This window comes from Schistocerca serialis, chromosome 6, assembly GCF_023864345.2.
Source record: "Schistocerca serialis cubense isolate TAMUIC-IGC-003099 chromosome 6, iqSchSeri2.2, whole genome shotgun sequence".
NCBI classification, from domain to species: domain Eukaryota; kingdom Metazoa; phylum Arthropoda; class Insecta; order Orthoptera; family Acrididae; genus Schistocerca; species Schistocerca serialis.
This window is the reverse complement of record NC_064643.1, coordinates 649,272,399-649,285,814: the sequence shown is the minus strand read 5'-3', so window position 1 is coordinate 649,285,814 and position 13,416 is coordinate 649,272,399. Positions and strand designations below refer to the sequence as shown.

At 40.0% G+C, this 13,416-nt stretch overlaps 1 protein-coding gene across 2 annotated transcripts in view; it reads right to left on the bottom strand.

The window, feature by feature from the left end:
- LOC126484574 (leucine--tRNA ligase, mitochondrial) overlaps positions 1 to 13,416 on the bottom strand; it is a 146,326-nt gene that overhangs the window by 91,868 nt on the left and 41,042 nt on the right. For both annotated transcript variants that reach the window (XM_050108134.1, XM_050108135.1), the window contains exon 3: positions 9,339 to 9,581. In XM_050108134.1, coding sequence (XP_049964091.1) covers positions 9,339 to 9,581 — 243 coding nt within the window. The remainder of the gene's footprint in view (positions 1 to 9,338; positions 9,582 to 13,416) is intronic.

Here is a 13,416-nt window from a genome sequence, read left to right as displayed (position 1 = left end):
AACTCTAATAACAGACTTAAGTCTACATGGATTGTAGTGGAACAAGAGACAATACAACAGGCCACAGAACATGATAACAATGCAACTCAATTACATGGAATGGCTATAAATGAGCAGCCACAGGTAACAGACATGTAGCTGCTCAAATAAATTTGCCCAAGAGGAGGCAAGATCGCGAAATTTCCATTTTTGATATAGCTGATTCATTGTGTTTAAGACCTAAATTTTACGAGAAGTCTACTAAACATATTATGGGAAGGGTGGATTGCCCTACCCACCAAATAAAGGAGGCATTGAGTCACAGGCAGGTAAAAAAAGAAAGACTGCTAAAATACGGTACACAATTGTAAGCTTTTGGACAAAGTTCTCAATCTGAAGTAGGACTCTCTCTCTCTCTCTCTCTCTCTCTCTCTCTCTCTCTCTCTCTCTCTCTCTCTCTCACACACACACACACACACACACACACACACACACACACACACACACACACACACACATTCAAAAATAATACACACATTGCAATTCTCTCCGGAAGCTGAAGCCCAAGTGCCTAGAGACAATCATCTCGTGTGTGTGTGTGTGTGTGTGTGTGTGTGTGTGTGTGTGTGTGTGACCCCTCTGTTACAGAAGGAATTTGTCCAAAAACTTATGAATACATATCTTTTTCATTGTGTCTGCCTGCGACTCAATACCTCCTCTATGTGGTGAGTAGCAATCTACACTTTCCATAATATTGCTGTTATTCAATTCTAGACTTCTTGTTGTTTGATACTAAACAAATTACATGTCAAACAATTGATAGTTTCAAATCAATGTTTTTTGGAGGTAGATTACTTTGATACCAAAGAGGTAAGCATACTTCATTAACATAAATAAAGTACATATTTTGGTTGATGGTATACGAATATAGATGTCACCTTTTCAATTTAACAATACGAAACAGTATTCCTCCTTAAATACCCTCCTAAGGGGACACCGCCTTACTGTAGCACTGTCCGTGTGGGAGAGGTGGTTTGTGTGCTCTGGATCTGGAGGGCTATGCTGGTGGTATTGTAGCTACCAGCAGGGTCACCCATGCCAGACAGGCCGAAGGCGAGGAGCCAGACAAAGTGTGTCCCATAACAGCCTATTGGAAACCTGTCTCCTGTCCTTTTCCTATCCCTAGCCCATTCTTTTTCTTTTCCTTTCCACTTCCTTCACTTAACCGATGCTGGCGGTTAAACCACATATAGGGGTACGGAGGAAATGTTAAGCCCATACGCTGAACATCTGGTAAATCGTCATTGCCTAGCCGATAAGGAGGCAGCCCCACCAAGGCATTCAGAGGTGGTGGGCCAATCTTAAATAACGTGATTACTGAAACCAAGATGAGAATAAAAAAGCAGATGGATAAACTCGTGACGACCTCTGGCATGAAAAGGAAAACGAAAATTGGCTTTTGGAATATACAAACCTTGAGGGAGAGTAGCAAGCTGAAACAAGTGACCAGGGAAATGAATAACTATAAGCCTGATATCCTGGGATTGAGTGAAGTGAGGTGGCCAGAGTTTGGTGAAATGCAGACATCGGATGGAATTATGTTTTTATACTCAGGAGGTGAAGAGGAGGGGGAACACTGGAATGGAGTTGGGCTATTGTTGACCAAGGCAGCAAAGAAGAGCCTTCTAGGATGAAGATCCTAAACGTGATGATTATCCAATGCTATGCCCCCATAGACACATCAGAGGTCGAGAAGAAGGAAGTACCTGTTACGAGAGACTGTAAGGAAAGTGAGCGAGAAAGATATTCTCATTGTTATGGGAGATATAAATGCCAGGGTGGGAGATAACAATGATGGGTTAGAACAGATAATGGGGGTACATGGCTTGGGTGAAATGAATGACAATGGGGAAAGATTTAGTGACGTCTGCACAAGCCATGACCCTGTAATACAAGGGCCCTTATTTCCTCATTGGAGATGTCATAAGATAACTTGGGTATCCTCAGATCATATCATAGAAAATCAAACTGACCACGTCGCAGTATCCAAGAAGTTCAGGAGGAGCCTGGAAGATGTGTGGAGTAGAAGAGGAGTAGATGCAAGTAGCAACCCATCACCTTGTTACTGCCAGTTTCCGAAGGAAGAGTGTGGCTTCCAGAAAGAAATTCAAGCCAAAGAGTAGAAGATTTGGCGTAAGTAAAGATCTACAGATAGCTGAGGGGTCCCAGCTGGAACTCCAGAATCAATTCCAGGCACTGAAAATGGAGATGACTGAGGATAAGAACATGGAGGAAATGTGGAAAGAAGTTAAGAATACTTTTGTGCAAGTGAGTGAGAGACAACTTGGGTTTGAAAAATCACCAACAGAGAGATTGGATGTCCGAACATACCTGGAGGAAGATCACCCATAGAAAGGAGGCCAAGGGAATAGTAAACCAGAGCAGGACCAGGCAACAAAAAGCACAGGCACAAGCTGATTATAGAGCAGCAGATAAGGAAGTGAAAAGCAGTGTGAGAAGAGACCACAGAAGATGGATAGATGAACAGGTTGACAGAGCAGAACAGGCAGCGCCGAGGGGGGGATGTGAAAGAAATATATGCTATCTCTAAGATGCTCTCCAAGGATAGCTTCCAGAGGAACCGACCAATAAGGTGGACCAATAAGGTGTAAGAAAGGGGAGGTACTAACTAAAAATGAAGAACAATCAGATAGATGGAAGGAACACTTTAACAAAGTTCTAAATAGAGACCTTGGCAGGGAGGTAGAAGAACAAGAACAAAGGGAATACAATCATTGTAGTCCTAGCATTGGTGTAAATGCACCCACGAAAGCAGAAATTAAGATAGTTCTGAAGCAGTTCAAGAATGGGAAGGCACCAGTACCAGATAATATATCTGAGATGCTGAAAACAGATTTGGACACCACTGTCTGGTTGTTGTACATCCTCTTAGAGAAGATATGGAGAGAGGAGAAACTGCCAACAGATTGGAAATGAGGTATTATCATGAAAATACCCAAAAAAGGAGATGTTACTAACTGCAACAACTGGTGGGGCATTACCCTGTTGTCAGTACTGAGTAAGGTACCTTCAAGAATCATTTTAAACCACATTAAGGATTCTGTGGAAGCACAACTGAGGAGAGAGCAGGCGCATTTTAGAAAACTTCGAAGCTGTGTGGACCTTATCAAGGCTTTTGACTCTGTCAATCAATGAGCCATGTGGGATACACTTGCAAAATATGGTATTCCATTGAAGATTATTAAAATCACCAAGGAAATGTATGAAGACTATGAATGCCAAGTACTATATAATGGAGAACTAACAGAGCCTTTCCATGTTAATTCAGGAGTATTTCCTTTGGTGTTGGACCATATGATGAAGAGAGTGAGGGGAGGGGGAGGGGGAGGGGGAGGGGGGAGGGGGAGGGAAGAGAGGTGTGCAATGGGGGATGCGGGATAGGCTCGAAGATCTAGATTTCACAGACGACATCTGCTTAATGGCACAATGATATCGAGACATCAAAGAGAAACAGGCCAGGTTACAGAGAGAGGCAGAAGTTGCAGGCCTCAAGATAAGTGTTCACAAAACCAAAGAAATGTGGGTAAATTCCACCATCATGAGTAGGCTGGCTGTTATTGGAGAGGACGTAGAACAGGTCCAATCTTTCCTCTATCTCAGAAGTATAGTCATGACTACAGGAGGTGCTGAGGAGGACGTCCGTAGGCACATCCGCAAAGCAAATGGTGTGTTTGTACAACTGTACTCTTTTTGGAGAAATAAGAACATCTCAAAGAAGACCAAACTCTGGCTTTTCAATAGTAATGTGAAAGCTGTTCTGTTGTATGGCTGCGAAACTTGAAAGGTGACTAATCACATCAAAAACCAGCTCCAAGTTTTTATCAACTGCTGTCTCCAGCGTATTTAAAATGTGAGATGGCCAGATACAATGACAAATGAAGATCTCTGGAGGGAGACAAATCAGCAACCAATCAATATACAAATCAAGGAAAGAAAATGAAACTGGATTGGGCATATATTGAGGAAACCACATGGAGCTGTTGGAAGGATGGCATTGGACTGGAACCCTCAAGGAGTTAGAAAACGTGGTCATCCCAAACAGACCAGTAAAAGGGTGATCAAGAAAGAAGCTGCAAGGATGGGAAAACCTGGAGTGAAGTGAAGTGAAGAGACTTGCTAGCAATTGTACCAGGTGGAGGAATTTTGTCACGGCCCTACGTTCCAGAGGGAACAACAGGAACTAATGCAAAAAAATAACTAAATAAAATGAGTTAGAAAATACAGTGAGAAACTTCCATGAAAGATACTTTTGATCATATATCAACAATGTTGGCACTGCAAATTATAAACCTGACATATAAAAAAAAGCTGAAAAATAGGAGAAAATCTTGTTGGTCATTAACGACAGCAACTAGCTCAAATGTAACAGATGAATACTCTTTAATGTGGAGAACCAGGATATAAATAAAGGTACAAACATTTGGAAAAAATATGTGCCAGATCACTCATTCAAGAGACGCCCTGTCTATGTTTATTAACTTTCAGATTTGTTGTTATCTTCAGTTTTGAACAGGCTGCATCTATAGTTAATATTCTTCCTGACTACATCAGTGCAGTGTGTCTCTCAAATTTCTATAAAGGAACACACATACTGCTACTTCTGATAACTGCTTGTATTGTATCCCAACATATAACATTACAACAGTTAATAACAAGAAATATTACTTGTTCATTCAGTTTAGCATTGGACATTAGACTGTGATATTACGTGGACAAAAGAACGATTTAACATTTCTGTGGACGTCTTTTGCTCATTGTGACATTGTCAGCGTTGTCAAGGCACATTCCTTACTCGTAGCGCACCTTATTACTCCAAGACGAGATGGCACATCACAGAACAAATACAAATGGCCACAGGCACTGTAATTCGTGATAATACTGCAAACTCTGTCACACATTGAAAATGTGGTGTCACTGCCAGACACCACACTTGCTAGGTGGTAGCCTTTAAATCGGCCGCGGTCCGTTAGTATATGTCGGACCCGCTGTCGCCACTATCAGTAATTGCAGACTGAGTGCCGCCACATGGCAGGTCTAGTCTAGAGAGACTCCATAGCACTCGCCCCAGTTGTACAGCCGACGTTGCTAGCGATGAATCACTGTCTACATACGCTCTCATTTGCAGAGACGACAGTTTAGCATAGCCTTCAGCTACGTCATTTGCTACGACCTAGCAAGGCGCCCTATTCAGTTACTATAATTACTTCAAGAATGTATTCTGAACAGATAATATTGTGAATCATGTACCTTCAAGAGCAACGTTCATCATTAATGGATTAAAGTTAAGTATCAAAGTAATTACGTCCGCTTTCTGAATTCTCATTCCTTGTCATGTTCCAGGCCTCATGTCGGTATAGTTCTTCCCTCCTCACGCAAGCCTGCATGAGCTAAAACGCGTGCATTTCGGCCTCCACTCTAACGCGGTGTTGGCTCTTCTGCTAACACAAAAGAAAATGTGTGGCGTCCATCTGTATCACGTCACATGCAAAAACAAATTACAAAAACCTCAAAATAGTTTCCTATTTTTAATTATTTAATGAATAAATTGTTCCAACTACTGCAATCACCATTTGTCAATTAGGTAGATGTAGGGTTACACATTGATATCTGAGTAACAGAATGATATCTACTTGTACATCTACACTTTGCATCAACTGTGAAGTGCTTGGCAGAGGGAACGTCCTATTGTATAAGTTATTCGGGTTTCTTCCTGTTCCATTCACTTATGGAGCATGGGAAGAACGATTGTTCGAATGCCTCTGTGTATGCTGTGATTGTTCTAATCTTGTTCCAATGATCCCTAAGTGAGCGATACGTAGGGGGTTGTAGCATATTCCTAGTCATCATTTGAAGCCGGTTCTCAAAATTTTATTAATAGACTTTCTCAGGTTAATTTACACATATCTTCAAGAGTTTGCCAGTTCAATTTCTTCAGCATCTCGGTAACACCCTCCTATGGGTCAAACAAACTTGTGACCATTCATGGTGCCCTTCTCTCTATAAGGTCAATATCCCCCATTTGTCCTACAGTGTGGGTCCCACACACTTGAGCAATGTTCTAGAATGTGTTGCATAAGTCATCTGTTAGCAATCTCCTTGCAGACTGATTGCACTTCCCCAGTATTCTACCAATAAACCAAAGTTTATCACCTGCTTTACCCACAACTGAACCAGTGTGTTCATTCCATTTCATATCCCTACAAAGTGTTCAATCCTGGTATTTTTGTGAGTTGGTCAATTCCAACTGTGACTCGGTTCCAACTGTGACTCATTGATATTGTAGTCATAGGATACGACATTTTTTTTTCCCCATTTTGTGAAATGCATAATCTAACACTTCTGAACATTAAAAGCATGTCACCAATCTTTGCACCACTCCATCTTATCAAGACCTGACTGAATATTTATGTACCAAGCGAGGTGGCACAGTGGTTAGTACACTGGACTCGCATTCGGGAGAACGACAGTTCAAACCCACGTCCACCATCCTGATTTAGGTGCTTTACTTTAACCTCATTCAGTTTTGCGATGGCTTCATATTAGCGAAGTTGCTAAATTTCAGGCAAAATCTTTTACTAGCCATAACTCTGTAACTAAACATTTTCGGACCTATGTTTATCTGAACTTTTTTCTTTAGTATTACTTCTAAAATAACACATTAAAATATCTGCATATCTTTGTGAATCACCCTGTATACTTTTCCTACTGTTGGTCACTGTGGCTTCATACCTATGATAGGTTCACTATGTAGTTGAAAGTAGATCACCAGCATTTCTATTTTCTTATACATTATCATACTTGTTCTTGCACTACACCTATTGGATTTTATATTTGTAACCCTGTCTTCATCTGATTAGAGGTCCTGTTTCTCCTGCCACCTCCCTACACTAATTCTCACTACAGCTTCAGCCTTTCTATCTTCCCTTTGAAATTCTCTAACTTACTTACATTATTAAATGATGTTAACATTCCTCACTATGAACTGGGAAACACTAATCCCCCTACCCTAAAGACAGCAGCCTCATGAGTAGTCCCCACTTGGAGAATGGAAAGGGTGGCTGTTTTAACTCCTGAACATTTTATCCAAGAGGATGCCATTGTAATTAAACCATAAAGTACAGTGGCAGGTTTTTGGGAAATATAATGGCTGCACTTCCCCTTTGCTTTCAGCTGTTTGCTTTACAACCACAGCAAGGCTATGTTGGCTAATGTGACAAGGCCAGAATAACCAATCATACTCCAGACTGTTGCCCCTGAAATTACTGAAAATGCTGCTGCACCTCTATAGAAATGAAATGTTTGTCTGGCCCTTCCACACATACCTCTCCAATGTAGCTACAACTACAGTCTGTTTTGTGGAAGCATGCAAACTGTCCCACCAAGGGAATTCGGTGTTTCACTGTTCTTATGTGACTATAAATATTAGAAATGAAATTTTCCAAATCTGTTAAAGGTTGCAGCAGACAGGACAAAATCAGGAACAACTACATAAGAGTAGAAATATGCATAAAATTTATGACAGAGAAAGCTGCTGCACAGATCAAACAGAATAAAAGGAATGTGTTCTGCATATTTTGGATGACAGGATACCAAAGAAACTTTGCATTATGAACCACTGTGGAGGTCAGTGGGCAAACCAAGGAGAGAATGATGACAGAAATAAGCTTATCTTAGCCAAAACCTGAAAAGCAAGAAGGAGGAGGAGGCGATGAAAATGAAGAAGAAGAAGAAGAAGAAGAAGAAGAAGAAGAAGGACCCTTACAAAATACATGGAATATCTTTTACCACTTTGCAGTCCTCACCAATAAAATGATAAGTTTATATTCTCTCTCTCTCCCTCTCCCTCTCCCTCCTGTGCATGCCCACACCATGTCTCCATGCCACTGCCGCACCCCCACATGAGGGCCCCCCCCCCCCACCCACACAGACACAAAAAAATCTGTAACTTTCAGTAACTGAGGTTTAACATCCAGTTGACAGGTCACCACTGAATCCTCCATTCTCAAATACTAGCTGCAGCACAAACTACAGTAAAAGTATTTCATAACTCAAACTTCTGTACATTAGAATGAGATTTTTACTCTGCAGCAGAGTGTACGGTGATATGAAATTTCCCAGCAGATTAAAACTGTGTGCTGGACCGAGACTCGAACCTGGGACCTTCATCTTTCATGGACAAGTGCTCTACTTAGCTACCAAGCACAACTCACAACCCATCCTCACAGCCTCTATTCCGCCAGTACCTTGTCTCCTACCTTCCAAACTCCACAGAAGTTCTTCTGCGAAGGTTTGCAGAAGAGCTTCTGTGAAGTTTGAAAGGTAGGTGACAAGGTACTGGCAGAATTGAGGCTGTGAGGATGGGTCGTGAATTATGCATGGGGTGCTCAGTAGAGCACTTGCCTACAAAAGACAAAGGTCCTGAGTTCGATTCTCGGTCCGGCACACAGTTTTAATCTGCCAGGAAGTTTCTGCACATTAGATTATACATATCCTCATATAAATGACCTTTGTGTATCCCACATGTTGAACTGACAGTCCCAAATATAAGGTACTAACTCAAATGAGAACTTAAAGCTAGTTCTGAATTTAGTGACTCAATATATTCAAAAAGCAGCAGCAACTTTGTGCTATTTATTACATTACACACTAGTTATTTGTACTACTTAGTTCGCCTCTGCAATATTTTCAATGTAAAATATTTGTGACAGTGACAATGTTTCGTACAAAATCTGGATCACAGACATAGCAATGGGGTTCTAACTGAATTCATGACAGTTTATTATTTTACTTAAAACAACATTATTAATTTTTGGCCAGTCACAGAAACAGGAATTTTTATGGGTTCTGCACTGAGTATGTAACTGACAACAAATCACAACATATTAAATCTTTTCCATCATCTTGATTACTATGTGTATGAAAACATTCGCAGCTATGATAAACAGTTTTCTTAATTTATAGAATTATGGTATTTACACTCGGACAAATTAACAAATAGCTTTACTGGTATCAAAACTGGAGCAAGTAACAAAGAATAATAACCCTATAGAACTGAAAAATAATTATATTGGGTTTTGGTATGCAAAATGATTTCTCCATAAGCAAAATGAAAGATACAAATGTAAGACTACTTACTAGAGACTGAAAATATTTGAGGAATAGCTAGATATAAAACTTGTGAATAAATGACAGAACACTTATTTTCAAAATGTTTCACAAACTCCTACTGACTGAGGATCACATTAAATACTAACAATATTACACTTGAAATATGTTACCTCCTTTTGATAGACTAGGCCAGCTTCATACAATTTTAGAAAAATGTATTGTGTCCATTGGTAATATTTAGGGTCACAAGTTGCCAGCTCTCTTTTCCAGTCAAAACTGCAACCAAGTTTCTGCAATTGGGTTTTCATGTGAGAAATGTTGCTCTCAGTCCATTGGTGAGGCTCCACTTTATGCTCTATGGCAGCATTTTCTGCAGGAAGTCCAAAGGCATCCCACCCCATTGGATGCATTACCTGAAAATTATACTCACAGTAGCAAAGAAAACTGCAAATGTAAATTTAAATTAAATAGATCATACTATATAATATGGCACATCATAACTCAATGCTCCAGGTTTTGTATTTTGTGGTAATTCATCAAGCTGAACTAAATTTTTCTGGTTCCAAAAGTATGACTTGATTGGGAAGTAAATTTTAGTATGTTGTGCAGAAGCTTGTTGAAAGAACTGAGTATACTACCTACCGCCTGCCAGTGAATTTATTCTTGATGAAATTTGTCATATGCGAGAAATCAATACCTCAGTTCACAAGTTCAATACCCGGAAAAAGAATGATCTTCATTAAAGAGTTCCAATTGCTCACTCCAGAGAATTGCCCATTAATCAGGGAAATACATTTTCAATAGCTTGCCAGCATCCATAAAAAGTTTGGCTGCTAATAAAGTAGAATTTAAGTGGAGCCTAATGAATTTATTAATAGCCAACTCCCACTCCATCGATGAATCCAGTAACAGAACCAATAGATGAACTTATTTTTAACCATATCAAGTAACATGAATGCCATGCTAACTTCCGCACAGATGCAGTGCATTAATGCAATCCAAGTGAGTAAACCTCATGAACTATTTTTGTTTCTGACAATGCTTTCCTTGTTTTGGTGCAATATAAAAGGAAAAAGTACATTAACATATCAATTGCTCTATAAATATGTATTATGTATTTTTTGTTTTCCTAATATGGGGAACACCTAACTATGAGGTTATAGAATGAACAGTCTGTCCACTCTAATGTAATCCACTGTTTGGAGAAATACACAAAGACTTAAATTTCAGTTTGTCATTGACTGCAGTTCCTCCATGATGATTCACAAGCTTGTACAGTGGTCATTTCTCAAGAAGGGTTGCTCAGAGTACGCTAGCTCATTGTTCCTTTACTGGTATTTCATTACATCATTCAAAGGTGTGCTCTAAGAAAAGCTTGCTAGTATAAGAATGTGATATTTAAATACAAGGTATAATACATAAATAATATACAATATATATGAATATAATATAGGGAAACATTCCACGTGGGAAAAATATATCTAAAAACAAAGATGATGAGACTTACCAAACAAAAGCGCTGGCAGGTCAATAGACACACAAATAAACACACACAAAATTCAAGCTTTTGCAACCAGCAGTTGCTTCATCAGGAAAGAGGGAAGGAGGGGGAAAGGCGAAAGGATGTGGGTTTTAAGGGAGAGGGTAAGGAGTCATTCCAATCCCGGGAGCGGTTCCTCCCCCTAAGGCAAGTCCCCCCGCTCCCGGAACTGGAACGACTCCCCACTTTCTCCCCCAAAAGCCACATCCCCCCCCCCCCCCTACCCCCGATGAAGCAACCGCTGGTTGCAAAAGCTTGAATCCCGCGTGCATGCTTGTGTTTGTCTGCGTGTCCATCAACCCGCCAGTGCCTTCGCCTGGCAAGTCACACACACACACACACACACACACACACACACACACCACACACACACAGATATATATATATATATATATATATATATATATATATATATATATATATATATATATATATATATATATATATATAGTTATCATAGAGGGAAACATTCCACGTAGGAAATATATATCTAAAAACAAAGATGATGTGACTTACCAAATGAAAGTGCTGGCAGGTCGACAGACACACAAACAAACACAAACATACACACAAAATTCAAGCTTTCGCAACAAACTGTTGCCTCATCAGGAAAGAGGGAAGGAGAGGGAAAGACGAAAGGATGTGGGTTTTAAGGGAGAGGGTAAGGAGTCATTCCAATCCCGGGAGCGGAAAGACTTACCTTAGGGGGAAAAAAGGACGGGTATACACTCGCACACACACACATATCCATCCACACATATACAGACACAAGCAGACACATTTAAATGTGTCTGCTTGTGTCTGTATATGTGTGGATGGATATGTGTGTGTGTGCGAGTGTATACCCGTCCTTTTTTCCCCCTAAGGTAAGTCTTTCCGCTCCCGGGATTGGAATGACTCCTTACCCTCTCCCTTAAAACCCACATCCTTTCGTCTTTCCCTCTCCTTCCCTCTTTCCTGATGAGGCAACAGTTTGTTGCGAAAGCTTGAATTTTGTGTGTATGTTTGTGTTTGTTTGTGTGTCTGTCGACCTGCCAGCACTTTCATTTGGTAAGTCACATCATCTTTGTTTTTTTTTATATATATATATATATATATATATATATATATATATATATATATATATATATATATATATGTGTGTGTGTGTGTGTGTGTGTGTGAGTGGAGGGAACCCGTGTGGAGTTTGCTGGTCTCCCATCGGGCGCCTCCCCAGGTGGCGGATAGGGGAATGCTCACCAGATATGGTGGGTACCGGGGAAATAAAATACCCGGGGTGGACCAAAACTAGCAACTGCTGCCTTGTAGTATGATATTGGCTTATCAAAGGCTAAAGGAAGAAAACCTCGAGTAAAAATTACCTGGTCCTCCAGGTTGGGGGTTGTGCAGTGGGCCAGCTCCTCACTCACATAAAAACATAAAAATGCTAAAAAACCTAATAATATGCCTCGGAAAAATTGGAACTTTGGACGACGAACTGGCAATGAGAAACGGAAAATTATGTTTGGATGCTGGAATGTGCAAGGTATTTCCACTAAAATAAATTTACTCCCCACAGAACTTGACATGTTCAACATGGATGTTGTCGTACTCTCTGAAACAAAGAAGAAAGGCCAAGGAGAAGAAGAACTGGATAATTATTTACATATCTGGAGTGGGGTATCAAAAGCAGTAAGAGCCAAAGCAGGAGTCTCCATTATGATAAAAAAATCATGGAAAGAAAGAATCACAAATTGGACATTCATCAATCAACGTATAATAACTGTTGAAATGACATTATTTGCTAGGGAAGTTGTGATTATTGGCGTATATGCACCCACGAACGACACAAAAGATAAGGAGAAAGATACATTTTGGGACACCCTCAGGGAGACTATTGAAAAAATCCCAAGAAGAAAGGAACTGATTATCATGGGAGATCTGAATGGAAGGGTAGGAATAAGAGAATCTTGTAGAATAGTAGGAAAACATGGAGAGGACGAATATAATGACAATGGAGAACGATTGATTGAAATTTGTGAACAATTTGATCTAAAAATTACCAACACATTTTTCAAACATAAGGACATTCATAAATATACTTGGCAACAGAACACCAAAGAACTTCGTTCTATAATAGATTATATTATCATTAGGCAAACAAGTAGTTTCAAGGCAGTAGACGTCAGATCTTATAGAGGAGCCCAGTGTGGATCAGACCACTATCTAGTTAAAATGAAGTCTTTCTGGCCATGGAAGAATGCAAGGAGTGATACAAGTAACATAAATAAAACGAACCAGACTGAGAAAGATGAAAATTTACCTTTTAATATTGACAGCCTACAAGACGAAAGTATCAGAACACTCTTTGCGGCCAGGATGGAAAGGAAACTGGTTGAATCATTTGAAGGAAGTACAGAGGAAATATATGACTATATAAAAGCTAATGTGAAAATCATAGCAACAGAGGTGTTGGGTAAAAAAGATAGCAACCACAACCGTGCAGCAGAGTGGTGGTCAGAGGAACTAGAGGTCCTCATTAGAGAAAAACGAAATGCATTCCTTCAGTGGTTGAATGATAAATCAGAAGAAACAAGGTCAATATACAAGGAAAAGAAGAATGAAGTGACGAAAAAAATAAGGATGGCAAAAAATGAAGCATGGGAAAGAACATGTGCCAAGGTGAATAGCAAATTAGGATTTGGGAGAGCAAAAGAAGCATGGTCAGT